This window comes from Oikopleura dioica, chromosome 2, assembly GCF_907165135.1.
Source record: "Oikopleura dioica chromosome 2, OKI2018_I68_1.0, whole genome shotgun sequence".
Classification (NCBI taxonomy): domain Eukaryota; kingdom Metazoa; phylum Chordata; class Appendicularia; order Copelata; family Oikopleuridae; genus Oikopleura; species Oikopleura dioica.
This window is the reverse complement of record NC_137292.1, coordinates 1,523,781-1,547,547: the sequence shown is the minus strand read 5'-3', so window position 1 is coordinate 1,547,547 and position 23,767 is coordinate 1,523,781. Positions and strand designations below refer to the sequence as shown.

Genomic DNA, 23,767 nt, shown 5'->3' with positions numbered 1-23,767 from the left:
AATCAACTCAAACGGTCAAAACAAGAGCTACAAGTAATATGAGAATGAGGTTTGCAGACAGGAAAACGAAAATTTAAGTTGAAATTATGAAAGCCTGTATTCGATTTAGTATTGTCTGGAAATTTGGCGGGAATCGGATGAGCGAGTCGCGAGTTATTCAAGTTTTCGCTTAAACTACAATGGAATGTACAATTCGTCCCGCGCTCATACGCGCGGATTCGTCCCACGCGGTTAAGTTCTAGAGCCTCTAGCGCCCTCCAGAGTGGGCATAACGATGGTTTTTGACATATATTCTGAATTGTCAGAGCCTACTCTACAACCCAGTATGAGTCTTATTTCAATAGACCCGGGGTACTAGAAGTTACGGTCCCCTATCCTGAGAGTACCAGATATTTGGCCCTTCGGAAGGCCAAAAATGCCCCAGGGCATATGTTAAACCCCTTACTATCAATAGTCAAAATGATCCCCAGCTCCTGGGCTTTCTAAAACTGTATCATACTCCCTCCCTACTAAGCCCAAAAAAAAGCTCGTTTTTCATCGAGTTTCCCTACTAATACAGAAACGTCAATAAAGCGTCCTCATGGAATTTCAAGCAATTGACTATTTTTAAATATAAAAACGATTTTAAATTCGCATGATTATGGTTCTTATAATGAAAAAGATATTTCAGTAGCAGAATTTAAATTGAATGAACTTCAGTCACTAAAGCCAGAATATTGGCTTTCAGAGTTGATGTTTATTTGAGAGTTCGAAGATTTCGAGCTCTACATGCATTTTGTCTGTTTGCATAACCCCGCCCCGGGTTAGCTTTTCTCGTTTTTACGGCAACAGATAGAGACTACAATTAATCCCGTTTTTTCATCTGATAAAATGAGGATTCTTAGTCTTCTTGGAATATGCGCTTCTGCAGAGATAAACATGACTCCAGGTGGCATGCCAAGGATTGTGTTAGAAACTCATTAACGGATTCGAAAGCAAAAAATTTTTAACGGTTAAATTTTAACCCATGAAAGTCCTCCAACAAAACAGGTGATTGCTGATAAACGATACGAGTCTTTGGTCGGGAAAGGGGATTGGGAAATGATCCTGAATGTGATGGTCTGGAGCGAAGGACCGACTTGGTGGCAGGACAAACTGGTCTTTTCCGACACCAGATTGGAGAAGATCTACTCTTGGGATCCGAAAACGAAGTTGACCGATGTTGTGTTGGAGAAAGCCGGCTACGGGTAAGCGAATGTTGATTTTCTCCTTGATGCAAAAGCTGTGCTAGAATCGACCCCGTTATCGACACTCATCTTTGGATGGAACCAGGAAGCAACGGTCTTGCAGCGAATCCGCTTACCGGCGATTTGATCATTTGTCAACACGGTTCTCGAGCTCTGGCCTCTCTTTCTCCCGACGGAACTGTTCGTAAACTTGTCACTGAAACTCCCTACGGCCCCTTGAATTCGCCGAACGATGTTGCTGTCAATACGAAAACTGGAGACATTTACTTCACTGATCCCGTCTTCGGGAAACAGACCATCAATCACAACTTGATCCGAGGAAATATGGGAGGAGCGCCAGAACTTGATACACCTGGCTTTTCTGGAGTCTACAGGTAGAAAAAAACAGGATGAAGTCAAAAATTTTTTTAACTAGATACAACCCAAAAACACAAGAAACAACATTGATCAACAATGAAATGCAGCAACCAAATGGTATCGGTGTCACACCAGACAATGAGTTGATCGTTGCTTATTGTAACGAAACTGTCTGGCAGTGGTGGAAATGGCCATTGAATGAGGATGGATCAGTTGCAGGGGAGAAGACCGTTTTCATCGACGGAAAAGATGTAATGGGTGGAGCTGGCTATCCAGGGAGAGAACAGAAATCATAGAGGAGAATTTAGAAATGATATTTTCTATTCCCAAAAAAGATGGACTTACTATTGATGAAGCCGGAAATGTCTGGGTAACAAGTGCTGGAGGTCTCTATGTCTACGAGTAAGAAATGAATGGTCTATCAAAAATGATATTTTTTTAGCAAAAATGGCGTTTTTCTCGGCGCTGAAAAATTCCAGACAATTGCTACTTCCAACGTTCTTCTTGGCCCAGGTTTTCTTTATCAGTTAGTGCAAAAAATAATTTTGACTTCAGATGGATATATCTATGTCACTGGAAATCATGGCGTGTATAGAAAGCCTCACGCATCAAAGAAGCACGATGAGCTTTAAATATCTGAGTGAATAAACAAATCAAACTAAAATAAAGTCTTTGTCTTCAAAAAGATTACGAAAAGAAAATGCGGGAGAATTTGGAGACCGAATTGTTTATTTGATAAAGATATATCAGAAGAATTTGGCAAGGGAATATTTTTTGTGTAATTTTCATGGAAGCGTTTAGTTTTCAACGAACTGACTGAGGCAATAAGTTTCGTCGACACTTCGTTGAGCGTTGCATTCAGCTGTGACACCGCGTGCGAAGAACGCCTTGCCCTCATCGTTGTTGATCGGGCAGCAGGATTGCTGATCTCTGATCGAGACACTGTTACCATGATTGCCAGCAAGACGCCAGGAATCAATAGGTTCCCAGTTTCGTCCAGGCATCCATTTTTCGACAACCCAGCCCTCGGAATATGGATCATTTCCATACCATCGAAGGGTGTACTCTCCGCTTCGGCTGCTGTATTTGACATTGGTTCGGCATTGACCACCCTGCTGTCGGTAAAGAGTAATTACTTGATTGCCGAAAGTGACATCGAGTTTGGTGCAGCAAACGAGAGAGTCGATTCCAAAGTTGCAGTCAGCCAGTCCCTGGACATGCTTCTGGAGCTGGTTAATACTTTCTCCTTTGACTTGCGGGAAGTTGATTTCGAATTGGATATTGTTGGATCCTACGCTGCAGGTTGCCAAGTGCTTGTCGAACAATCGTTTCATGACGAAGTGCGATTTTGCTTCACCATTGTGAAGATTAACGTCTTCGTCGAAAGCGTGGATGAAGATCATTTTGTTGACATATCTGTTCAGCTTGCTGAAGAGGGTGCAGACCTCATTAACCTGCATTGGTGGAACAACTCGTCGCTGTCGTCGAAGTCTTCGATCGGTTTGACCCATGAGCTCTTCCCAGTCGGCATCATCTTGATCAGCCCAGACCTTTGGAGTATCATCGAATTTTTCTCCGTCGGTAATGACCACGATTGTTGCCTTGAGGTCTCCATTCCAGTTTGTAGCGGGATCAGCAAGGAAATTGTGAAGATCATAAAGACCATGGTAGAAGTAAGAAGTTCCGACTCCAGTCTCAGCTTTGCGACTCTGCCATTGGTACTCTTTTCTATTCCAATCCCATTGGAGATCATTTGGAATGCTATCACCATTCTTGTAGAATTGGATGGTATGATCTCGAACACGGCTGATGGGAAGAGATTCAGGCCTGTCAAGTCCCCATCTCCATTTTGGAGTCATCATGTTATGAGAATTGAATGAAGCTTGATGATTTCCGGCGACATGTACGCGGGCATTCACTTGAAGACGACCACTGAACTTGGTGACAAGTACTTCTGGGCTCTGATAGCTATCGCCAGTCTTGGAATCGAATTCTTCCAATGAAGATTGAGTCCATGTTCCAATGATGTTATTGACAGTTTCGACCTTTTCTTCATCATCAGTCATCGACTCAGAGTTGTCGACATAGACGATGACGTGTCGGTTGGTGCAGTCAACGCATACCTCTGTCTTTGGTCCACGTGTGGTGGTTGTTGTCGTAGTGGTTGTGGTAGTAGTTGTTGTTCCACAGGAGCAATTGTCACTGTTGCAGCTGCACCAGCCTTGTTCAATAGTTGTAGTGCGGGCGATAGCGCTGACTTTCTTAACATTTTCAGGATTGGCAAAGAAGCGATCAGCTCGTTGCTCAATGTCGGCCTCGATTTGTCTCTCCATCTGTTCAAGTTCAGCAATAGTCATGTCAGCACCAGGCGCACCAGGGGAGCCAGGCTCACCAGCAGGTCCACATGGTCCTTGAGGTCCTCGAGGGCCAGCGTTTCCAGGGGGTCCGCGGGGTCCAGCATCACCAGGCTTGCCAGGAAGGCCGGGGCTTCCTGGAGATCCACGAGGTCCGTCAGCGCCAGGCTCACCAGCGCGTCCAGGGAGACCAGGACTGCCGGGAACACCAGGCTTACCAGGGCTTCCAGCTTCAGCGGGCTTTCCTCGAGCACCGGGGGGTCCACGTGGACCATGTGGGCCGGGTCGTCCAGGTCGTCCGGGTCCAGCGGGCTTTCCGGGGGGTCCAGGTCGTCCACTGAGACCAGCTGGCCCAGGTGGTCCTTGTGCTCCTCGAGGGCCTTGAGGTCCATCAGGTCCGGGTTCAGATTTGTCGATGTCGGCGCAAAGTTCAGCTCGGGCGGCGCAAGCGCATGGAATAGGGTCAGGCTTGGCAGGTTCGCATTTCATCTCGGCGATGATGGTTCCGATTTCGCTGTGCATGCTGGTGATCATTCGGCTGTAGAAAGTGCCCCACTGCGACTTTTGGGCGCCCATCAGGCTTCTTCGAATGTTGAAAGAGCTATCGATCTTCATAAGAGCTTCGGTGAAAAAGCAATCTTCGTTCCAGGTGCCGTAGCCGCCTCGGCAAGGTTCAGCATTGACAGCAATAGCAGTGACTTGAATACCGCGGTAGAGCTCGTTTCGCATTCTCTCAAGATCGGCAAGAGCGTACTGGCTCCAGCCTGGGTATCGAAGGCCTGGACCGGCGTTGGTGACAATGATGAGCTGTCGGCTCTTGTGGTTTCGGGCGTCGAAGAGGGTTGGGATGAGGGAGAACATTTGGGTGAAGCTAGCGGATTCCTGATTTGCCTTGTTTCGGGCAATTGAAATGAGAGTCTTGATCGCAAGAGTAGCCTTTTTGTAGCCTTCATTATTCTGTTGGAACTTAACGAAAGACATTTCAAAGAGCGGCATTCCAATGTGGAGAGAATTGTGGAAACCAATGATTCCGACTCGGATGAAGCCTTTTTCGACGTATTCTCGATGGGAGAAGATTTGGTCGATTAACTCGGTAGCGAAGCTCTGCATGGCTGGGGTCTCCTGCTCGTTGACACAATCGAGATCGATGGCAATGATCAAGTCATACTGACAGTTGACGCCATCTTCGAGAGTCTGAATTTTGCCACTGGAGCCGAAGTCCCATGAGTTGGTGTAAGGAACAGGCTGTGGGTTGCTCTGAGCTCGGCCATTGATGGCGTCGATAGTTGTGAGGAATCCAGAAACAATGGAAGAGGTAGTGACCGTCATGTAGTTGTCATATCTGGCTGCGTCGGGTGACTGGATGCTTGGATTATCGACAAGTGGGCATCGTTGACGGTTAGCGACGTTAAGGAATCGCTGTGGGTTCCATTCAGCGTTGCTGGTGACACCTCTGTAGTCGCAGTTGTGGTTGACATTGAGAGTTGGAGCGTTGGCCCATTTAGCAAGGAATCCTCGGAAAAGCTGAGAGTCCTCATCAAGTCGATCCGCGAGATATTTATCCTTGATTGGATTGTTGCCAGCAACAACAAAAGCGGAGTCAGCAAGGTTGAAGGTGTTGACAGCATTGTAGAACGCATCTCGTTGACCCTGAGAAGCCAAGAATTTCATGCCCTTGCGAGCATTAGACTGAAGGTAGTATCTGTCGTAGTTGTCAGTTAGCTTCTCCATGGTGGTGTAGACGAGGGCAAATTTCGACTCCTCTTGTTGGCTGTTGAAATGGTCGATCATGACCTTCTGAGCGATGATGTGGCAATCGTTTCCGCCGAATTTCGAGATTTTTTCTTTGACATCATCTTCCCAGGCGTAACTGCCTTGAGCGGCAATGTTCATGGAGATCTCGGTGACCTGGTAGTCGTACGAGGCGGTGCAGGTGTATCGGACATCGTTGTCACCTCGATCGTTCTTGTGGACGAGGAGGACTTTGATGTCGTACTGGGCTCGCTGGTTGTTGGCGGCGAAGTCCTTCATGAACTGAATGGTCCAATCGGAGACTCGGTCGCTGTTGTCGGTGGAAGGAGCGATGACGTAGAGGTAGAAGACGGGCTTCTCAACTACTGGTGGTGGGGGAGCGCCGGCGCAAGTACAGAAGATCTCGGCGTCAGTCATGGTGACCTCGCGGACAAAAGAGCCGGCATCGGTGATCCTGACGGCCTGGGAGTAGCCAGTGCTGTAGGCAGCGGCGTTTCGGTATGTGGGGTATGATCCCCATGATCGCGAGGCGACTGCTAGACCCGCTAGGGCTAACAGAGACCAACTAAAAGAAGAAAATGATAGCCTTTCGGCTCTATACTCTTGTCTAGTTCTTACCCTTGTCTCATGGTATCTCGAAATGAGGCCTGCAACGTTGGATTTTCAAGAGCCCCTGCGTTAGTTAATTATTGCCATGTTTACTGGTGCCGGTATTTTTTGTTGATAATGCTCAAGGATGCAAATGAAACTTTGACTTGCACAAATAAACACACACGCCCAGGGCCGGGTTCTTTCCTGATCCTCGTAAACAAGGATAAAAAGGACCGTATTTTTCCCCATCAAATTAAGAAAGATGGTCTTTTTTCATAAATTGTCATTTATTCTCAGGTTATTTTAAGAAAATAATAAATACGACTTTTTTATGTACAAAAACGGTCGAAACGTTTACAGAGTAGTGTGTAAAAAGTAGGGATATTTTTTAGATAAATAACTGGTAAAATAGAACAGTAGAGTGAAGAGTTTCAGCAGTGAATTTAATTTGAAGGCTTGGTGATTTGATTTTTGAAGGATTGAAGTTTGAAGGCGGGATCCTACGTTTCGGAAGCGGGGTGGTCCATACGAACGTCGCTGATTGTTGCTACTGTCTGTGCAAAAGGCTCATTAAAAATTCAAACAAAACAAAACGAGAAAACTAAAGAAAAAAAGAACTCAAATTTCATGCTTTACCAAAAGTTTTGGCTATCCAACAACTTTTCTACATATTTGACATCGATGACTACGAAAAAATAACCTGAAGTGGGTCAAAAGAATGAGAATTAGCCCGTTCCGTTGCAGATTTAACACGCTTCTTCTTCTCCTCAAAGGAGTCCATGATCTCATCTTCATCAGGAAGGCCTCCTGGCTCGGAACAGACCTCGAATGCTTGATTGTCCTGGGCTTTTTGAGCTGCGTTTTCTTTCGCTTCTTTTTCTCGCTGTTCTTTGAGCTTTCTTTTTGCGATTATGTAGTCATACGTTGTCTGGTCGTTTTTGATTAGTTTCAAATGGAATCTAAAAACAATTATCCTAGGAAAACGAAGATGAATGCTTACACAAACAGCTGGCCGACAAAAAAGAGCATGACGAGTATCAATACGCAGATAATTGAAGAAGTGATGAGGACACCAAGCTCTGTGCCGGTTAAAATCGGATGAGAGTCTACCAGCATCGGTCTCGATTCAACGGAAAGCCCGACCACCGCCAATAAATTTAATAGAAAGGTGAGAAAGAGCATCACTTGAGCTGATATCAGTGTGGCAATGAAATATCTAAAAAGGAGATGTTAAAAATGGCCTAAAAGGTCGAGTACTTACCGATAATTTCTAACCCCAACGCAGGTATTCAGCCAATCGCAATGATGATCAAAGACAGATATACATTTATTACAGTTTCTACAGTGTTTTGTGCGACTAAAATGAAGGGGTAGGCTATGGTAGAAAAGATGGGGACTTACTTGTCTACATTAATTTTACAAATTTGGCAATACAGATTCCTGATGACATGGGGATTGTCTTTCGTCTTTTTGAACTGTGGCCGGTCGCCCGACTGGTAACGGACGCTGAAATCGGCTGGGTCGATCCATGTTGTGCGCAGGGTGAAGAATACAAAGCTAAGAATCAGTAAAAATATCCATAGCGGAAGGTTTTCTTACCATATTACAGCAAGAGCCTCGAAGGAGAAGGGAATGTACCAGAGATTAAATACAGGAATGACAAGAATAAAGGTGTAAGTGACGAAGATAAAGAAAACGATCCATAATGAGACTTGTTTTGGATCTTTTTGGCGGCTAGATTTTGAGTATCTTTAGAGATTCAAGCGTTGAGGATATATTAAGCCAATGTTATTTGAACTTCCCATTAAGCCGTTTCCTAAAGGACAGTGAAATCCATTCTTTCTTGGCGGATTCTCTTGCTTGTTCTCTGGCTTGACTTTCATGAGTCCTTCTTGAACGATGTCAGTAAAGAAAAAAGCGAAAAAGCAAGCCGCTTTCAAGTTATTCTGGGTGACATTGATGTTTTGTCGATTATTTCGATCTGAAAGTGGAGGTTGAAAACAAGGAGTCTTGGATCTGGCGCAAACTGATAAGCGCTTATCTGGAAAAGTGGTCATGAAAGGTGGTTTAACAGAAAAAGGGGCAAGCAGGTGAAAAGAGTGTCTATTGAGCAAATAAAAGATAGGCCAAACTTCGAACTTCTTTCGATTGAACCGGTTAGATGTCCGTATCTTCTTCTCCATTGTCAAAATGCGAATCTGAAAATAAGAATCAGTTACTATTACTAACCATTGCTCCCCGTGGTATCCGACTCAAGGTTTCTACACAGGTTGCCCAGCCCAGTTCGTCCCTCTTTCTCTTACCTCCATAATCTCCCTGATCATCCTCTAAGTTATCATCCGAAACATGTCCGTCTTCCGAATCATCCGTGTAGTGCGCTTCGCCCATTTTCACATCCACATCTTCCACCTGCGCGTTTCCAAATCCCAGTAGCTCTTCTTTCTCTTTCTCTGTCAGTTCTCCAGCGTTTCCTTCAGTCGTGATGTTCTCCAACATCAGTCGTTTTGCCGCCTTTCGTTCTTCCAGGGCCTTTCTCTTTCGTTCCGCAGCTCGGATCTTTTTGTAGTCGGGATGAAGCTCCAGCGGGATTCGGTCGTAATCAGGCTTGAAGACTTTTGAAGGACGATTCACTTTCATAACAGTTTTTAAAAATGAGGACAGGAGTATGTTCTACTCAAGCTGTGGAGCCTAGTTTTATTTAAAAATAGATCTGAGTTGTTGTTTCAATTCTACAGCCAAAACTGTGTTCTACTCCCTTGTACCCTCAATTCCTTATTTAAAATTTAAAAATTCGAATCCCAAGCCGCAATAAATCAGTTCATCTTTTATCAATAAATCTTCCCTTTTCCTGACTTGAGCTGAATATTTTCATTGTATCGTTCAACATCTGGTGTTTCCAGCGACTCCCGGGCATGGAAATTTGGCGAATCGCGAAATCTGTCCGTCATCAGGGCGGATATCTCGCAGCATGTTTTCTCGCGGTAGTCGACGTACTCGTCGATTTTTGGAAACGGAAATGGAGCTACTTCGAGGCGTGGATATAAACTCATATCCTGAAAGCAGAAAAGGCTGAGTTTAAATGAGTTTAGCGTCGTAATTTTGTGAGTTTATGATAAGTGATAAATTGTCTTCTAGTTATGATAAGGTCAGCTTGAGGTTGAATTGGGAAGACGATAAGCCGCTTGCGGCTCTGAGGGACAAGTATTCTAGCCGCTATTTACGCGATTTTATATAAATTTATTTAATTTTTTATCTTTAGCTCGCCCCAAGACTTTTTCTTCGATAATTTTACCTTGACAACTTTTCCTCCAAAACCATAATCGTCGATCATTCGGTCAAATTGTGATTTTCCTCTGAAACCTCCTCGCGACATTCTTTTCTCTCCTTCTGAAACAAAAAACAACCGGTATCTCTCGCTTTCATTTTTGAAGAATAAAGAAACGAAATTTACAATTCGAGAAGTGGAAATCAAGAAAGGGCGCACCTGGAGATCGCGCGCTGATTGGCCACTTTCGCCATGGCAACTTCGAGAATTTTGATTATTGAGAAACCATAATGAGAATAAAATGAAACAAATTCCAGTCTAAGGGTACAGTCATCGCGCTTTGCCAAGTCTCAAATTTGAAAAACTTTAAAATGCTACCTAAGAAGCTACAACATGTCGACTACCAATATCCGTTTTTAAAAAAACTGTATGATCTTTCCATTTATTTTAGTTTTTTTATGAAATGCAACAAAAAACCTTGAGCCCATGTCTGTCTAAAAAAGTTTCATTCTTATTTATGAAAAAACTGTTTTAATTTAAACAATCAGACCATTAAACTTTAGTGACTAAAGTTAAGTCTATAAAATAAAGCAAAAACTAAAAAGCGGCTTCCATTGTCTGTTAGAAATTTATAAAACAAATAATTTTGATAATCAAATTTTGAACAATTCTTAATGTTTTCTATACCAGTCTGTTTGAAAGCAATATTTACTTATAAAATGACGCAAAACCGTACCGAGATCCTATATCTGTTAAGAATAGGCTGCGAAAACATTATTATCAATAAAATGATCCAAAATCGAACCGTCTTCCTGTATCAGTAATGAATAATTTTAAAATAAACGAAATTATGATTTTCACTACCTTGTCTTTCTTTGTCATTTAGAATTTTTTTCATCGTTTGCGTTTTAGAAAAAAAAATGGGGTTGATTCGCAACGCTGCAACTTTCGTCCGAAGCATCCGATCAATTTCTCAGCTCGTAAGAAATCGTTCTCCTCATTCCCTCCCTCAACCTTCTTTCTAGCAAGCAGCTGATAATGTCAAAAGATCAACCACAACTTTCGTCCCAAACTTGATGAAAAAGAGCGAAACTGCCCAAAAATCGACTTCTTTTCAAGATTTCTCCTGTCAAGCGAAAAGCTCGATGCGATTTAGTACTCATCAATTTCAATCAAATGCAAATTTAAACAGGTTTGCAAAAAGCTGTTTTTCAATCAAGTAAGAAACATTCAGTATCTTAAATGGAAAGAATCAAATCATCCGAACAAGCGAGCAGAACAAAATGAACGCGACTTTCGCAGCTCTGGATTTGGCTTCAATGAATATTTCTTCCATCGGTTTTATCGGCGATTGCGCTGTTTGGGCGATTATGGACTCGATTACTGGCGAAATTGTCTACGTTGTCGACGATGATGGGCAGGGGCTCTAAATCACTAAACCTAAAAAAGACCTTTTTAAAAATATAATTGACGCTCCTGATCAGTCTTTAGTAAGACGATGGGCTCGGCAACCTGTGTTCAAAGCCTGAGTCAGGGCCTGAAAGAGTTGAAAATAAGCCGCGAAGCAGCTTTACCTGAATAGAGATGATGATTTTGGCGAGGCCGCTTTGGCTCTTTCAGATCCTGACTCAGGGTTTTCAGCACCGGTTGCCGAGTCCATGATACTGAGATGATAGCTCTTTATTACTTTAGTTGAGTCCTTTTTAAAAGTGTTTAACCGTCCCTTGTTAAGATAAAATGGCGCCCCTTTTGAAAGCCCATGAAAAGATTGTAGCCCCAGTTTCAGTGACTAGTGAACTATTTTTTCTGCGATTTTGGCCCCTGAATCAGCTTTTGATCTTTTGATTCGACTTTCAAAACTTTTAAAAATGCCTAATTATTTAAAATTCTTGATAAAAATGGACTTTTCAGAAGAGTAAAAATATGATTGCGAATTTTCTATGAGTCGGATACGAAGTCAAACGTCCATGTCCGAGCAGTCGCTGATTTCGGACCCAACTTCGGTTCGGAGCGGCCCGACGGGCCTATTGACCGCGAAAGAACGATATGAGCTGTTGACGAATCAGGAAAAGGTTGGAATTCAATGAGGACAACTCTCTTTGTAAAATCGATTTTTCAACCCTCGATAAGGCTGTTCTTCTGATAGAAGACGGCATGAGCTGTCGCGATATGGGGCACAAGATGGGGACTGAAAGCGAGATGAAGCTCTACCGCATTTTTCATTCCACCGGCATGAAGATTTTTCGGGGCTTCATCATGTTCACCCTTCTGTTTCTCGCCTTCCTTGAAGACCCCAACTCTCTGACGATAACGCCGGATCCAACAAATCCAAAATATATTCGACCAGAAGTTCCTAGGTTCGTAGAACTCTTTTCAAGCTCTCTCTTTCTTTTTCATTTAGAGGGATGACAGAAGCGCTAGAAATTTTCTGTCTGCTGGTGATAGGAGCCTTTGGGATCCTTGAAACCTGGCTTGTCGGTATCAAAACGATGAAAAAGAAGCCCTGGATGATCTTTGTCCTTATCTCTGTGTTCGTTTCTATCGTCGACATCATCATTTCCCTCCACGTTCCTACCTACACATATCGACTTAGGTAAGCTTTTCCCGAGAAAACTTGCTTTCAAATCATTTTAGGCGGCTTTTGAGGCCATTTATCTTTATTCAATCAAGTTCGATGATGAAAAAGTTGCTAAAATCGGTCATTTTGACTGTCCCAGAAATTCTTGGCGTCCTTCTTCTTCTCGGATTCCATCTTTACTTTTTCACAATGATTGGAATGCTCATTCTCCCTCCTTCGCCAAACGACCCTCTCTCCGAAAATGACTGGCTGGCCAATCCAACTGGTTTTGAGGCGCTTGATACGGCGATTATCTCCCTCCTCGTTCTCTTAACTACGGCAAACAATCCAGATGTAATGATGCCTTCTTACAAGCAAAATCGCTTCTGCTCCATCTTCTTCATCGTCTTTTCCTTTGTCGGCACTTTTCTCATTATGAACTTGCTCACCGCTGTCATTTACAATCAGTTTCGCGGGTTTCTCCAAAGAACGCTGCAGAATTCGTTGAAAAGGAGGCAACTCGCATTTATTGGAAGCTTTTGCAAACTGATAGAAGCGGAGAACATTGTCGACGAAGAGTTTAATCGAGACAAAGAACATGTTGATATCAAGTATTCAACGATTAAATCCAGGTATACTACTGTTCTTCAATTAATGAGGTGTTATCATCATTCTAGCTTGAGTTTGGTCAGTAAAAACTTTACAAACATTCCAAAAATACTCCGCAATTTGGACAACGAAGATCGCTTGACCCTCTCTCAATACAAGCAACTTCTCAAGCAGCTTTCCTACAAGACGAGAAGAGATGCACCGGTACCAGTCCTGACGCGCTACCCACGATTGCTACCGCTTCAGCGAAAAGTTACCCATCCAAACTTTGATCATATTGGAAACGCGATTGCGATCATCAATGCTATTTCTCTGGTAAATAAGTTCGTTCCGTTCATTTCCTAACCCCTCTCAAGTCCGTCGAAATCGCCCTTTATCCCCAAAGAAAGCATCAAAACGTAGATGATCCTGGAACAGAAGCGCTCAAAAAGCTCAGAATTTTCAACCTCGCCATTTCGGTCTTTTATCTTTTTGAACAGTTCTTGAAAATGTGGGCTTATGGCATCATTTTCTGCCAACGACTTGACTTTCTCTTCGACAGCTTCGTTGCCGCATCCCTAATCATCATTCAGACACTTCTTGAAATAGAAATTAACAAGGTTACTCTCATCAATTTTGAAGAAAATGGTTCCTTATATTCTTTTTAGTCAAATGTGACAAACAAAACAACCGAACTGCTGTGGGTCTTCTCCCGCATCGTCAACATTCTCATCACGATTCGCTTACTGCGCATTCTTCCAAAGATAAAAGTCCTAAATCTCGTCACATCCTCCCTCGTTGATACCTTGAAGAATTTAAAACATGTTGCGGGAATTCTAGTGGCTGCGTTTTACCTTTTCGCTATTGTCGGCAACCTGTCTTTCGGGCCTTTTCATCAGGAGTTGTTAAAGAATGAAACCGCTTGTGGAACTTACTCACAACTAGATTACTACAGGTAAGAAGCATCTTAAGGGACCCCGCCGACCAAGCTCCGCGCGCGCTTCTCGCTCTTTTTCAATCTCACTCTTCAGCTGGTTTAATTCTTTCGATTATCGTGATTTTTTGTACACGAACTAATCTTTTTATGCTCTTTCATCTCCATTTCTTAAAATGTTCATAGCTTATTGCTACACTGAGTTAGGGCGAAAACATTGGCGCTCGATTTCAAGTGTACATAAGTACTCGAATTATTTGGATTGACACTTCGAGACTGCCCTCATTGAAAAGCCCGTGCCTTCTTGCATAAGGCCTACTTATTGAGATTAAATTATAATTAATGCAGCTCTCGTAATCGGGCGGTAATTAAAGGTTATTCTGACCAGCGCAGCGGGAATCCCGCGCCAACAGTGTAAAATGCCCGTGTTTCACGCCGAGCGCTCCAGGTAACCCGCATTAATCCCACGATAATCGGATAAGTAAACTCTTCCGGGAAATCTCAATAAGTAAACCTTATGCAAGAAGGCACGGGCTTTTCAATGAACGCAGTCTCGAAGTGTCAATTCAAATAATTCGAGTACTTATGTACACTTGAAATCGAGCGCCCATGTTTTCGCCCTAACTCAGCGTTGCAATAAGCTATGAAAATTTTAAAAAATGGAGATGAAAGAGCATAAAAAGATTAGTTCATGTACAAAAAATCACGATAATCGAAAAAATTAAACCAGCTGAAGAGTGAGAGTGAAAAAGAGCGAGAAGCGCGCGCGGAGCTCGGTCGGCGGGGTCCCTTAAGATCGAGCTAATACTTTTTAGTAATAACTTTAACGATTTCTGGGCATCAGTAGTGACTCTATGGGACCTACTCGTCGTCAATAACTGGCACGTCTTTCTTCACAAATTTGCCGAAATCTCAACTTGGACTCAGGTAAAATTTTACTCAGTTTTCGCACAGAACAAGTTTTTGAATCGAACGCAGAGGGTATCAGGCGTGAATGGATTAACATCACTAGAATTGAGGAGAGGATCATCTTCTTCATTTTCAAGGACAAAGTCTCGTAATTGTCCTGCGGCTTGAGAGAACTAGAATTTATTTTTTGTCGGTAGAATATTTGTTTTTTGATTTCATACCTTCATAACATCCATTTTTAAGTACTCTTTATCGTTTTCGATGATCTTTTCCGCCGCTTTTTTGATCTTTTTCATCGCTTAATTCGAGTTTTTATCACCCAGAAATGTATTTTTTGATCTTACCAACGAGTTCGCCCTCCGGAATCGGCCCAGGAACCACTAGTGACGGCATTTCTGGCTGTTTCAAGAGCAGTGATGCGACTTTTTTGATGTCTTCCTCAGTCCTGGTCGTACTGCAATACGAGGGACTCGACTTATTGGACGGGATTCTGTATATACAATTTCGCGTCCCTGTCCTTGAAGAAACCGCATCTCGTGTTTCAACAACTGATTGACCAGAAAGTCCTTTTTGTGGTTCTATACATTTATTTTTTCGAATCGTCTGCTTGAAATTGAACCGTTCCTGGAAGAGGCCCATCTAAAATGAGCTTTTCTCCCTCTACAATCATCCTTTCTGCTTTGTTTACCCCGTCAGAAATTATTTCCCCCTAGAATTTTTTCGAAGCTTTCCAAGATAGTTTATAAGCTTACTTTTGGTTTGATAATTTTCACGGTCTTCATTTTGCTTACACAGCTTTCTGTCGTGATTTATCAAGTGAAGCTTTTTTTTTGTTAGAAGTTCCAACCCAGTGATCATTTTCTCCTTGAAGAATATCACGGAAAAATACATTGATCCATACTTTGTAAAGATTACTTTATAAGGGTACGTTCTCACAATAATGATCTTTATCTAGGTTTATTTTGTGCTCTGGTGGCTATCGTCTTCCGTCATCATTCTCAATATCTTTGTTGCTCTTATTCTCGATAACTTCATCAATCGTTGGGAGAGGGCGCAGAGCAGGACTGCAAATGAAGAAATACCCATGAATATGTCGATGATGGAGATGTATGAAGACACGCTAAAGCATCCCGAAGTTTTGGAGATCCAGAGGCTTCTTGTGAATGTAAGCTTTTCTACTGTTTCGATTGCGTTATTGAATATTTCGTAGCATAACTTCATCGCCTTTCCCTTCGCCGAGCACCTCGCCAAAATGGACTCGGCTGAGCCGAAGCTTCTACCAGTACCAAGTGATTGAAACAAAGTTCAAAATCAATTGTTCAGCAAAAACTAACAGTACACAGATTTGCCATTACTCATCCCTACCGCCTTTTGAACAACTATGTTTATTTTCCATTTTCTGATACTTCTTCAAATTGCTCATCTTTACCTACCTCATGGATATGATTTTACTGCTTCGTATTTCTGATTATTTTTCATTTTTTTTTTCATAAGCAAATACAGCTCAAAAGTCACTGAAAACTTTTAACAGCATGATTTTATTTGAAATTCAATTTTGAATAATTTCATGCCATTTTCATTCATATTTTCGCCTCCAAATTTAAACTAAAGCAAGCAAGATTTGTTATAAAAAGCAATCTTTGGCCCATGGACGCAAATATTTACCAGAAATGCCAACACGCCCCTTTGGCAATTCCTTCGCTGTGCTTTTTTCTTGGTATTTACTTCAGCGAAGTACCTCGAAGCGCAGAGTCCTTTTTTCTTGCCAAAGAGATGCTGAACCTCGCTCAGTTGAGACGAGCCGTGGTGCGATGCGCCAGTGCTCAGCGAAAAGCATACGTCGTTGGAGTCGGTATGACTAAGTTTGAGAAGCCAGGACGAAGAATTGACTTTGACTATCATGATATGGGACGAGAAGCTGGAGAAGCGGCCCTTGCGGATGCTGGTATTCCCTTTGAAAAGGTCGAAGCTGCCTCAGGTACTAGTTGTGAATGTGAGCTTGCATTTCAAAATATTCAGTCGGATACGTCTACGGTGATTCAACTTGCGGCCAGCGCGCGGTTTACCAACTCGGCCTCACCGGTATCCCAATCTACAACGTCAACAACAACTGCTCAACCGGCTCGACTGCCCTTCTTCAGGCTGCCGACATGGTCCGTGGAGGCCAGGCCGAATGCACGATGGCCATGGGTTTCGAAAAGATGCAGCCTGGATCTCTCGGAACCGTCTTTGACGATCGATCCAATCCTCTTGAAAAACACGCTGAATGTATGATCAATGTCGGTGGTTTCGCTCCTGCTCCGATGGCGGCACAGTTCTTCGGCAACGCTGGAAAAGTATAAGATTTCAGCGCTTCGCTAGTTATCAATTTTATAGGAGCACATGGAAAAGTATGGAACGAAGCAGTCTCACTTCACCAAGATTGCCGCCAAAAACAAGCGCCACTCCGTCAACAACCCCTATTCTCAGTTCCGAATTGAAATGACCGAGGAACAGGTAGGACTATTCCCTGATTTCGATCTTCAATTTCTCCTAGGTCGATGGGGACAAGAAAGTCTTTGAAATGCTCACCCGTCAGCACTGCTGCCCAACTTCTGACGGTGGTGGGGCTGCCATCATCGCCTCCGAGGACTTTGTCAAAAAGCATGGACTTGAACACAAAGCCGTCGAGATCGTTGGCCAAGCTATGGTTACCGACTTGCCTGGCTCCCTCGACGAGGAAAAGACCGATTTGATGACAATTGCTGGTTACAAGTGCTCCAAGACCGCGGCTGAGAAAGTCTACGCTCAGGCCGGCATCAACCCCAAGGACATCAAAGTCGTCGAACTTCACGATTGCTTCTCCGCCAACGAGCTCATCACTTACGAAGCTCTCCAACTCTGCGACGAGGGAAAGGCTGGCGAGTTCATCGACGCTGGCGACAATACCTACGGCGGCCGAGTTGTTGTGAACCCATCTGGTGGCTTGATTTCCAAGGGCCATCCTCTTGGTGCTACTGGACTTGCTCAATGCGCTGAGCTCTGCTGGCAACTCCGAGGAGAAGCCGACAAGAGACAGGTTGAGAACTGCGATTTGGCTCTTCAACATAATATTGGTCTTGGATCTGCCGTTGTCATTACAGGAAAAATTTTAAAAAGAGTTCTTTAGGAGTTACGTTATTCCATCAACTTGATGCAGTCATTTTTTAAAATCATCAAAGCCTACAAACTCGGATTCCCTGAAGCACGAAAGGACTGGGTCGGCAAAAACGGTCTGCCAACTCATGCTCTTCCTAAAGAAGGACAGTATCTTGAGCCAAAGAAGAAGTAATTTATTCCTGTACCAAAAAATAAATAGAGAAAATTTTCTTTGTCTCCTGTTTTCGTATTCTCAAGAGCTGTAAAGTTCATTCATGAGCAGGAGATAATGCATGAGAAAGCAGCAACTGCTCTGCTTACTTTAATCAGCGAAGGAATTAGACAGGTCACGATTTTCAAAAAAAATGAGGATTTTTGCAGGGATCATTGCTTCTTCTAGCGCAACTCTTTTGTTCGATTCTCGCATGCACTTGAGCGAGGGAGCAAGATGCTTCGTCGACTGTGAGCGGGAGCTCATTGGAAGTGCGTTTCGATGCGAAATCGAATGGGGAGCTGGAACTGACGATTACTACAGGTAATTCAGATCACTACCGAGAACATCACCTTGTACTTAGTTGATTAGATGCTTTGCGAAGGCGGAAGAAGAATTCAACACTTGCTACTTTGACGAAGAAACTGGTTGCCCAGAAGGCTGTGGTCGAATCTGCGAGCCAGACTTTTCTGCTGGAATGGAGCTGTGCAACCATCTTGTTGACGAAGGAATCCTTGTTGGAGATATTCCGTTAGCCATTTGCATCAACAAGTTCATGGTGACGGAAAATTTTAAAAGCATTTTTTGACAATGATCTTTTTAGTTGGAAATGCTCACTTGCGTGGAAAGTTGTCTTTGCGATGTGCAAACTGAATGCACTTGTATGCGTGCGGATATTCCGTTTTTGCAGATCCCTGGAGATACTTCACCTGCCGCAATCTGCGTCTATCCAGAAGAACCAGAAGAGTAAATGAACTATCTCAGATAGTCTATCTGATACTCCCCTCATGAGACCATTCAATAAAGAATATCTAATAGATAATCAAGACTCGTAACTGTTTCAGTCACTCGTTTACTTTTTCATTTCCGTGAATAAAAGCAGGCAACAGACATGTCAGATGTCGAGAACTTAAGTGAAGACTCTAAAATTTAGAGCCTGAATCCTATTATAATAATAATTATAATAATAATTATAATGATATTATTATAATAATAGGATAATAGGAATCCTATTATCCACATACTTTTAGTATCCTAAAAGGATTTAGAGTCCTATAATAGGACACTGTTAATAACTCATGTGTGTACATTACTGCCAATTCATTGTAGTGGATTGAGGGGTTTTCCATCCCTATTTTTTCAGAACAGAAAGAAATTTTTGAGTTCAGAAAGCAGAAGTTAGAGTAAATAAGATTCTATCAAAGAAAAAAGCTGACTATTTGATACCGCGATTCTCGTTTATGACTAGGAACTTCTAAGCAAGAAGTCAGTCAAAACGACTGTCTCTATGCAGAAGACATCATGCGTCAATAAGAAAGTTAATCACGCATGAGAGAAATCCATCTGTTTCTCTCTATATCGTTAGCAGGAAGCTTATGAGCAGCACAATTAAAAAAAAAATGAAATTTTTCGCAGGACTCATCGCTGCTTCCAATGCAACTCTCTTGTTCGACTCTCGAATGCATCCGAGCGAGGGAGCGAAATGCTTCATCGCCTGCCAGCAGGAATTGATCCAGACTTATTTCAAATGTGGAGCTGAATGGGGCTGGGGAAACGATGATTTCTACAGGTAAAAAACCCTTTGGAGAGAGGAGGATAACATATTTTTAGGTGCTACGCTAAGGCTGAAGAGGACTTCATGGATTGCTATTTGAACGAAGAAACTGGCTGCGATGAAGGTTGTGGACGAATCTGCGGCCCCGATTTCTTCGCTGGAACCGACTTTTGCTATGATCTCATTGATCAGGGAATCATCGAGGGCGACATTCCTCTTGCTCTTTGCATCAACAAATTTGCGGTAAAGAAGTAAGAGAGTATTCGCTTCTGATTGATTCTAGCTCGAATTTGTCTCCTGTCTCGAGGGTTGCGTTTGCGATATGCAGACTGAGTGCACTTGCCAGCCTGTGGGTTCGTCATTTATGCAGCTCACTGGAGTTCCTGAACAAAAGCTCCAGATTTGTGTCTACCCAGAAGAACCAGAAGAATAAAATTTTATCTTATCAGCGACTACACTCGCGATCATTGTGCTCTCAGAATAAAAATTATAAAACTTATGCCATGTCAATTCGTCATCAATTGCAGATATATTAAAAATAAAAACAGCCTTTTTCATTCATCGCCTATTTTATTGAGCTACCCAAGTAGTCCGCAGTAAGGTGCTCTAAGGATAAAGTTGAGTTTCGTATCTTTCATTCTAAGATCTTACTCTTGGTGAATAAGGGGTCATTATCTTTGAAAACCTAATTTTTCTAGAAGAGGTCCATTTTTAACGAAAAATCCATTAAAAAGGGAACCTTCTTGAGGTTCGAAAGATCCGTTAAACAGAGGCTTCCAAGACAAAATTGTCTGTTTTCAGTTAGAATACTAAATTCCAAACGCAGATGGCGAGGGCAACATAAACTTCCGTCTATAAAATTACGAAACCGCCAACTTCCTGTTTTGTCTGTTGCCCCTTCTGGAATTTCCAAATTCTTAAGACATCGAAAGAGTATCACGCATGGGAGAAATCCACCTGCTTCGCTTACATAAATCAGCAGGGCACTTGCGCAGAACACGATATTTTTGAGAAAATGAAAGTTTTTGGAGGACTCATCGCCGCTTCTAGCGCAACTCTTATGTTCGACTCTCGAATGAACGCGAGTGAGGGAGCCAAGTGCTTCGTTGGCTGCCAGCAGGAGCTCATCCAGACTTATTTCCGATGCCAGATCGAGTGGGGATCCGGAACTGACGATTTCTACAGGTAAAATGGAATCCAAAGGATGGCGTTTCAAAGTGTTCAGATGCTACGCCGGTGCCGAGGAAGAATTCGAAAGATGCTGGTTGGACGAAGAAACCGGTTGCCCAGATGGCTGTGGCAAAGTCTGCGGACCTGATTTCTTCGCCGGCACCGATCTCTGCTACGAGCTTCTTGACCAGGGAATCATCGAAGGCGATATCCCGCTCACTCTCTGCATCAACAAATTCGCGGTAGAAGACAAAAAAGCATTCAATAGTTTTATCAAATTTAAGCTCGAACTGATCACTTGCGCTGAGAAGTGCATTTGCGATGTGCAGACTGAATGCGAATGCGTTCCCGTCCAGCTGCCATTCTTGGAGCTTCCTGGAGGTGAATCAAAGGCCCAGATCTGCGTTTACCCAGAAGAATAAACCTTTTCGCCTGCTAAAATTTGGTCACTTTTTGTGGCCTGTGTTTTTGGCGTTTAAAGAAACATCGGCCAAATAAATAAGCAAAATCATTTAACTTTGATTGTTCATATTGATAGGAGATACAGTCACTGAAAAACAAGACGTTCGGTGATGATTTGGGATCGTTAGTTGAGATGTTCTTGAAATCGTTCTCACACTGAAATTTTCAAGCAAAATAGAAATAATTGATAATGATAGTTACATACCTTTGAGTGGGGTTTTGTTGTGATGAGTTTTTAGCGCAACAAATAATCAACAAAACTAGCCAAAGAGCATTCAAGATAAAAATGCTAGCAATAAGCATCATGCTGTTGTGATCGTGTGAGGTTTCTTTTTTGCTTTCGTAAATTTGCTGTTTTGGGTTGAACAATGATTCGAGTGTGTACTCACACATCGTCTTCAATAAATTATTTCAAAATAATAAAAAAATACGAACAAACCAGAGGAGGAAAACAGAAATGATCGACGAAGGGTTTGAGTACATCTCTGATAAAATCCAAAGGAGCAATTTCACAAATAATCGCGCTAAAGATTCTAAGAATTTTTTTTTTTTTAACTCACTCATTCGCGAAGCCGTCCAGAATTTCTTGCGATTCCGTGCAATTAAAATTCATCTTTAAAACATGAAAATGCTCTTTTTTCTTCGAGGGATCGGTTTTTTTATCCTTCTTCTTTTATATTATCTTGCTTTTTACCGTGTCTTTTTCTGCCGACAAACAATTTTGGAAGAACAATGCTTTGACGGCGAAAAGTCGAATATATTCGAAAACAAGAAGATGAAAGTTCCTATTATCAAGTTTTTCAATATCTTCCTCGAGTTTTGTTTTTCCCATCTTTGCTGATTTAATTTTGCCCTAAAGGTGCCCTCTTCAAGAATTCAAAGCACAGTCATGCAAAATTCATCGACGTCCAGAACTCAAGAACTCGTGCCTCTCCATCTCTTCCCGAGGAATTTGTTTCAATGAATGCTTTCGAATGGGACTCGTTGAGACTCAATCCCATCCCAGATCCAACGCCTCCAGAAGCCGCCAATTTTACAGAGATTTACTGTGACTGCCAGGCGTTAGCTGAACACCGACTTTATTCGTAAGTCTTTTTAATTTTTTCTTTTAAATTTTTGCCTCAAATTGCAAGATGCACTCCAAATACGATTCAAATAATCTTCACGATTATTGGCATTTGCTCGGTCGCGTTTCTTCTGTTGAAAGCTTCCCTCGATCTTTCAAAAATAATCTTTTCTCATCTTCGAAAATACAATGAAAAATTAAGGAAGGGAAGCGAAAAGCTTTTCTCCTTCCGCAAAGGTATTAAATCAAGCTTTTTTTCCTATAAAAACTTATTTATTTAGCAAAAAGTCCGCAAATAAAATTTGGGCACGCAAGTCTAACTGCGACATCGACGACTATATCCGGATTTCTTCATCTGAATGAGAAGGTTAAACTGAACATTTTTGAAAGATGTAGAAGAAGAATTCGAAATTTTTGCACGACTGTAAATCCACATGATCACCTGCAAATTTAATAAACAAGCCGAACCAAAATTATTTTCCGTTGAGGCTGTTTGGAACATTCCGGAGTATGAACTTTGTTCGACGTGATTATTTTAATGGTCGTGTGAAAATGAAAACTTCAAAGAGTTATTGCCAAGGTCTTTATATTCCGGTCAAGTACTTAGCATTTAGTTCTGACGATATGTTAATTAGCTTGTGGTTTTAGTTCATTCTGGTTTGTTTTTGAGGTTAACAAATGTACATTTGAAATGTCATTTTTGAAGAAACAAACGATCATTTTTTACCCCGCCTCTTGACGCGAAAAAGCGCCACCTTGAATGATATCATATAAAAATGATGGTCATGGATATTTTTCTTATAATCATCATCAGCTAAAATGGCTAAAACAGCTTCAGAGGATGTTCAAATTATGAACGGGTTAACTTCTTTTTCTGAGTTATCAGTAGGATACAGCTTCGAAACCAACGCAATCCATGGCGGATACGAACCAAGTGATGCAAATTTCAACTCTGTTTCTCCTCCGATCATGACGACTTCGACATACAAAATGGCGGATATTGGAATCCCGGACCTGACTAACGGGACGTACATCTACTCAAGGTTGGTTTCAATATCAAATTGACCAAAATAGAGAATTAAAACTCATAGACTTGGAAATCCAACGCGAGAAAGCCTCGAGAAAAATATCGCCAAGCTTGAAAACGCCAAGCATGGTTTCGCCTTTGCGTCTGGAATGGCTGCGATTACTGCTTGCGTCCAGTCACTCGCTCAGGCTGGCGATCATGTGATTTGCGGTGATGACGTCTACGGAGGAACAAACTGGTTCTTCAACAACTTTGCGAAGAAAAATGGCCTCGAGATGGATATGGTCGATACTAGGAAAATTGAAGAGCTGAATAAGAAAATCAAAAATAACACGAAAGTAAAGCCTTTTCTTGTTTCATTCACCATATTGAATCCATAGCTTGTTTTTCTTGAAACGATAACGAACCCTCTTCTCCGCGTCAATGATGTGCCAGCCATCGCGAAAGCCGTTCATGAAATCAACAAAGAAACCCTTGTCATTGTCGACAATACTTTTCTCACTCCCTGGAATTTCCAGCCACTCGATCACGGAGCCGACATTGTTGTTCACTCGGCCACCAAGTATCTGAATGGCCATAGTGACTCACTTTCCGGGCTTGTCGCAACTAACAGGAATTGATAAAAC

At 42.4% G+C, this 23,767-nt stretch overlaps 10 protein-coding genes and 1 pseudogene across 11 annotated transcripts; 8 read left to right on the top strand and 3 right to left on the bottom strand.

The window, feature by feature from the left end:
* The first annotated feature begins 993 nt into the window (after positions 1–993).
* Positions 994–2,246, top strand: LOC145697344 (gluconolactonase-like). Its single transcript, XM_081774535.1, has 6 exons — positions 994–1,226; positions 1,271–1,600; positions 1,642–1,859; positions 1,919–1,985; positions 2,026–2,096; positions 2,139–2,246. The coding sequence occupies exons 1-6, from the start codon at positions 1,081–1,083 to the stop codon at positions 2,213–2,215; spliced, it is 909 nt and encodes a 302-aa protein (XP_081630661.1). The 5' UTR covers positions 994–1,080; the 3' UTR covers positions 2,216–2,246.
* Positions 2,247–6,553: 4,307 nt separating this feature from the next.
* Positions 6,554–8,163, bottom strand: LOC145697533 (palmitoyltransferase ZDHHC11-like). The gene is made up of 7 exons (XM_081774758.1): positions 8,064–8,163; positions 7,880–8,003; positions 7,682–7,837; positions 7,542–7,637; positions 7,281–7,496; positions 6,981–7,239; positions 6,554–6,834 (listed from the first exon to the last, which is right to left on the bottom strand). The coding sequence occupies exons 1-7, from the start codon at positions 8,161–8,163 to the stop codon at positions 6,781–6,783; spliced, it is 1,005 nt and encodes a 334-aa protein (XP_081630884.1). The 3' UTR covers positions 6,554–6,780.
* Positions 8,164–8,288: 125 nt separating this feature from the next.
* Positions 8,289–8,917, bottom strand: LOC145697532 (uncharacterized). Its single transcript, XM_081774757.1, has 2 exons — positions 8,584–8,917; positions 8,289–8,478 (listed from the first exon to the last, which is right to left on the bottom strand). The coding sequence occupies exons 1-2, from the start codon at positions 8,915–8,917 to the stop codon at positions 8,438–8,440; spliced, it is 375 nt and encodes a 124-aa protein (XP_081630883.1). The 3' UTR covers positions 8,289–8,437.
* Positions 8,918–9,108: 191 nt separating this feature from the next.
* LOC145697531 (uncharacterized) lies at positions 9,109–9,731 on the bottom strand. The gene is made up of 2 exons (XM_081774756.1): positions 9,573–9,731; positions 9,109–9,333 (listed from the first exon to the last, which is right to left on the bottom strand). The coding sequence occupies exons 1-2, from the start codon at positions 9,651–9,653 to the stop codon at positions 9,109–9,111; spliced, it is 306 nt and encodes a 101-aa protein (XP_081630882.1). The 5' UTR covers positions 9,654–9,731.
* A 717-nt stretch (positions 9,732–10,448) lies between these two features.
* Positions 10,449–10,998, top strand: LOC145699058 (uncharacterized). The gene is made up of 3 exons (XM_081776309.1): positions 10,449–10,525; positions 10,571–10,737; positions 10,780–10,998. The coding sequence occupies exons 1-3, from the start codon at positions 10,466–10,468 to the stop codon at positions 10,973–10,975; spliced, it is 423 nt and encodes a 140-aa protein (XP_081632435.1). The 5' UTR covers positions 10,449–10,465; the 3' UTR covers positions 10,976–10,998.
* Positions 10,999–11,676: 678 nt separating this feature from the next.
* LOC145698892 (two pore channel protein 2-like) lies at positions 11,677–16,048 on the top strand. Its single transcript, XM_081776126.1, has 9 exons — positions 11,677–11,902; positions 11,947–12,138; positions 12,180–12,734; positions 12,780–13,026; positions 13,068–13,310; positions 13,359–13,645; positions 14,440–14,551; positions 15,489–15,698; positions 15,744–16,048. The coding sequence occupies exons 1-9, from the start codon at positions 11,700–11,702 to the stop codon at positions 15,828–15,830; spliced, it is 2,136 nt and encodes a 711-aa protein (XP_081632252.1). The 5' UTR covers positions 11,677–11,699; the 3' UTR covers positions 15,831–16,048.
* A 205-nt stretch (positions 16,049–16,253) lies between these two features.
* LOC145696503 (sterol carrier protein 2-like) lies at positions 16,254–17,696 on the top strand. Its single transcript, XM_081773549.1, has 4 exons — positions 16,254–16,511; positions 16,553–16,869; positions 16,910–17,029; positions 17,070–17,696. Exons 1-4 carry the CDS (start codon positions 16,307–16,309, stop codon positions 17,679–17,681), a joined length of 1,254 nt encoding a protein of 417 aa, XP_081629675.1. The 5' UTR covers positions 16,254–16,306; the 3' UTR covers positions 17,682–17,696.
* A 318-nt stretch (positions 17,697–18,014) lies between these two features.
* On the top strand, positions 18,015–18,669 carry LOC145698908 (uncharacterized). The gene is made up of 3 exons (XM_081776146.1): positions 18,015–18,185; positions 18,234–18,420; positions 18,466–18,669. Exons 1-3 carry the CDS (start codon positions 18,016–18,018, stop codon positions 18,610–18,612), a joined length of 504 nt encoding a protein of 167 aa, XP_081632272.1. The 5' UTR covers position 18,015; the 3' UTR covers positions 18,613–18,669.
* A 570-nt stretch (positions 18,670–19,239) lies between these two features.
* Positions 19,240–19,913, top strand: LOC145697329 (uncharacterized). Its single transcript, XM_081774517.1, has 3 exons — positions 19,240–19,431; positions 19,473–19,659; positions 19,700–19,913. Exons 1-3 carry the CDS (start codon positions 19,262–19,264, stop codon positions 19,847–19,849), a joined length of 507 nt encoding a protein of 168 aa, XP_081630643.1. The 5' UTR covers positions 19,240–19,261; the 3' UTR covers positions 19,850–19,913.
* Positions 19,914–20,421: 508 nt separating this feature from the next.
* Positions 20,422–21,102, top strand: LOC145698351 (uncharacterized). Its single transcript, XM_081775550.1, has 3 exons — positions 20,422–20,601; positions 20,642–20,828; positions 20,871–21,102. Exons 1-3 carry the CDS (start codon positions 20,432–20,434, stop codon positions 21,006–21,008), a joined length of 495 nt encoding a protein of 164 aa, XP_081631676.1. The 5' UTR covers positions 20,422–20,431; the 3' UTR covers positions 21,009–21,102.
* A 1,831-nt stretch (positions 21,103–22,933) lies between these two features.
* On the top strand, positions 22,934–23,761 carry LOC145697530 (putative cystathionine gamma-lyase 2 pseudogene; annotated as a pseudogene). Its single transcript, XR_014133884.1, has 3 exons — positions 22,934–23,157; positions 23,206–23,479; positions 23,522–23,761. The product of XR_014133884.1 is annotated as a putative cystathionine gamma-lyase 2 pseudogene (transcript).
* Positions 23,762–23,767: the final 6 nt, after the last annotated feature.